Below are 2536 nucleotides of genomic sequence, written 5' to 3'. Positions count from 1 at the left end.
AGAAAGAAAGAAAGAGAGAAAGAGAGAGAGAATTAGACAGAGAAGGAGGGTGGAACCCAAAGGTAGGAATACTCTGGAGCTACCAGCTCAGACAGAGAGGAGATATGTGAGTGAGTGAGAGAGACGGTGACCTCCAGACAGACAGGCTCCACATTCTGCACTGGGCTGTGATATTCTCAAACTGGGAATGTCAGAATGCCAAAGGGTTCCAGAGGGTTTTTCAGCTGGTGCGAAGATTGACACAACAGCTGCTGCCCTGTTACCTTGGTTACGTCCATAGTTACCGTGCACGCAGGTGTAGAACCCCTGTGATGAGGTCATAGTTACCGTGCACGCAGGTGTAGAACCCCTGTGATGAGGTCATAGTTACCTTGCGCAGGTGTAGAACCCTTGTGATGTAATCTGGTTGCAGAACATCCTGATCCTGGACCTGTGTTCCGTACACTTCCTGGATCCGCCCCTGCAGATCCTTCACCAGCCAATCACGTTGCACCGCGTCATCGATACGCTGCTGCAGGTGGATCCTGGGAGAACACAGAGAGGATTACTGAGATTACTAAGGACTGGTCTAGAGTGAGTTGTTAAGATAAGGGTGGTTAGGAGAAGCATTGAGAAAGCTGATCCTAGACCCTTATGTGCTAGAACCAGGGGTGGGCGGTGCCAGTCAGTACTCAGGGGCCTGATTGGTGTCACACCTTCTCTCCATCTGATTCATCAAATTGCATTCTAAACTGAAGATCATGACGAGGTGATTATTGGAGTCATTTATCATGACTGAATGAGGCAGGTCAGCAGACACAATATATAGGCAGAAATACACAGTGCAACAGCACCACCTGTAGCCTGGGTAACAGTCTCTTAGTTAACACTCCACACCATGTGCCAAAGAGACCGGACGTTCTGCCATCTTCAAATCTGAAGATTCTATCATTAATGAGCACGAGGAGAACAGAGGAGTTGATCCTGATTCGATAACCCCTCACAGCTATCCTCCAATCACAACGATTATGCAACTACTGGAACTATCTCTGTTTTCTCTCCACTGAAAGTGTTGCTATCCGGTTGCTAAGCAACCGTTTCTGTTTGGTTCAGCCAGATAAAACCAGTCTGTTGACAGCGTGAAAAGATGCTCGTCATGGAAAATATGAATGTTATTTCGTAACAACCAATGAGCAACTCTGCCGTAAACCAGCTGCATATTGAACGTTGAGATTACCAGAGACCAGTTTCTATGGCAATGACAAGGAGTGGAATGTTAAAGAGACTGGTACTCAGACTACACAACCCACAGCTCTGTGTCATGACAAGGAGTGGAATGTTAAAGAGACTGGTACTCAGACTACACTACCCACAACTCTACCTGGTGGCTGAGTTAAGAACCCCAGAGCAACAGGGACAAACCTACTATGGCTTCTACCCTTGAACTACACTCTACCTTGAGGTTTGACAGCAGCCAGCCTAAAGAACTTGTGGAGGGAGAGAGATAGAGAGAGGGATACATAGAGAGACAGACAGGTAGTGTACTTGTTAAACTCAGGTAGTTTGTCCGGGTCTAGCAGGGCAGAGTGGGTGGTGATCTTAGACGGGTTAAACTCAGCGATCAGTTCCTCCATCTTACGACCCACACGGTTACCTGCAGGACGACAGGGGGAAATGCATTTAGATTGTGTCTCTAATGGCACCCTACCACTACTTCTGACTCCTATTCCCTTTATAGTGCACTACATCTGACTCCTATTCCCTTTATAGTGCACTATATCTGACTCCTATTCCCTTTATAGTCCACTACATCTGACTCCTATTCCCTTTATAGTGCACTACTTCTGACTCCTATTCCCTTCAGACTCCTATTCCCTTTATAGTACACTACTTCTGACTACTATTCCCTTTATAGTGCACTACATCTGACTCCTATTCCCTTCATAGTCCACTACATCTGACTCCTATTCCCTTTATAGTGCACTACATCTGACTCCTATTCCCTGTATAGTGCACTACATCTGACTCCTATTCCCTTCATAGTCCACTACATCTGACTCCTATTCCCTTTATAGTGCACTACTTCTGACTGCTATTCCCTTTATAGTGCACTACTTCTGACCCCTATTCCCTTTATAGTGCACTACATCTGACTCCTATTCCCTTCATAGTCCACTACATCTGACTCCTATTCCCTGTATAGTGCACTACATCTGACTCCTATTCCCTGTATAGTGCACTACATCTGACTCCTATTCCCTGTATAGTGCACTACATCTGACTTCTATTCCCTTCTGACTCCTATTCCCTTTATAGTCCACTACTTCTGACTCCTATTCCCTGTATGGTGCACTACTTCTCTGTATAAAGATATCCCCCTGCCTTTCTCTCTCTCCCCCTCCCTCTCTTACTGTTAAAGCCAGATCCACAGTGTGTGGTGATATCCAGTAGAGCTTCCGGTAGGGCCCCACTCCTCTGGAAACTCTGTATGTAGATATCTCCTTGTCTCTTGGAGAGCTTACTGCCATCTCTGTTGAGGAGGAGAGGAAGGTGTCCG

General features: G+C 46.3%; 1 protein-coding gene across 1 annotated transcript in view; it reads right to left on the bottom strand.

Annotated features, from left to right (window-relative positions):
* The window catches only part of LOC112079573 (nondiscriminating glutamyl-tRNA synthetase EARS2, mitochondrial), a 7090-nt gene extending 4560 nt beyond the window's left edge, over positions 1–2530 (bottom strand). Inside the window, exons 1-3 of the mRNA XM_024145484.2 lie at positions 2391–2530; positions 1525–1633; positions 371–524 (exon numbers count right to left, since the gene is read on the bottom strand). Of these exons, the coding sequence (XP_024001252.2) occupies positions 371–524; positions 1525–1613 (243 nt within the window). The 5' untranslated portion in view covers positions 1614–1633; positions 2391–2530. The remainder of the gene's footprint in view (positions 1–370; positions 525–1524; positions 1634–2390) is intronic.
* Between the last annotated feature and the right edge of the window lie 6 nt (positions 2531–2536).

This window comes from Salvelinus sp. IW2-2015, unplaced genomic scaffold (genome assembly GCF_002910315.2).
Source record: "Salvelinus sp. IW2-2015 unplaced genomic scaffold, ASM291031v2 Un_scaffold8516, whole genome shotgun sequence".
Classification (NCBI taxonomy): Eukaryota; Metazoa; Chordata; class Actinopteri; order Salmoniformes; family Salmonidae; genus Salvelinus; species Salvelinus sp. IW2-2015.
The sequence above is the reverse complement of the archived record's forward strand: the minus strand, read 5'-3'. Positions and strand labels throughout refer to the sequence as shown.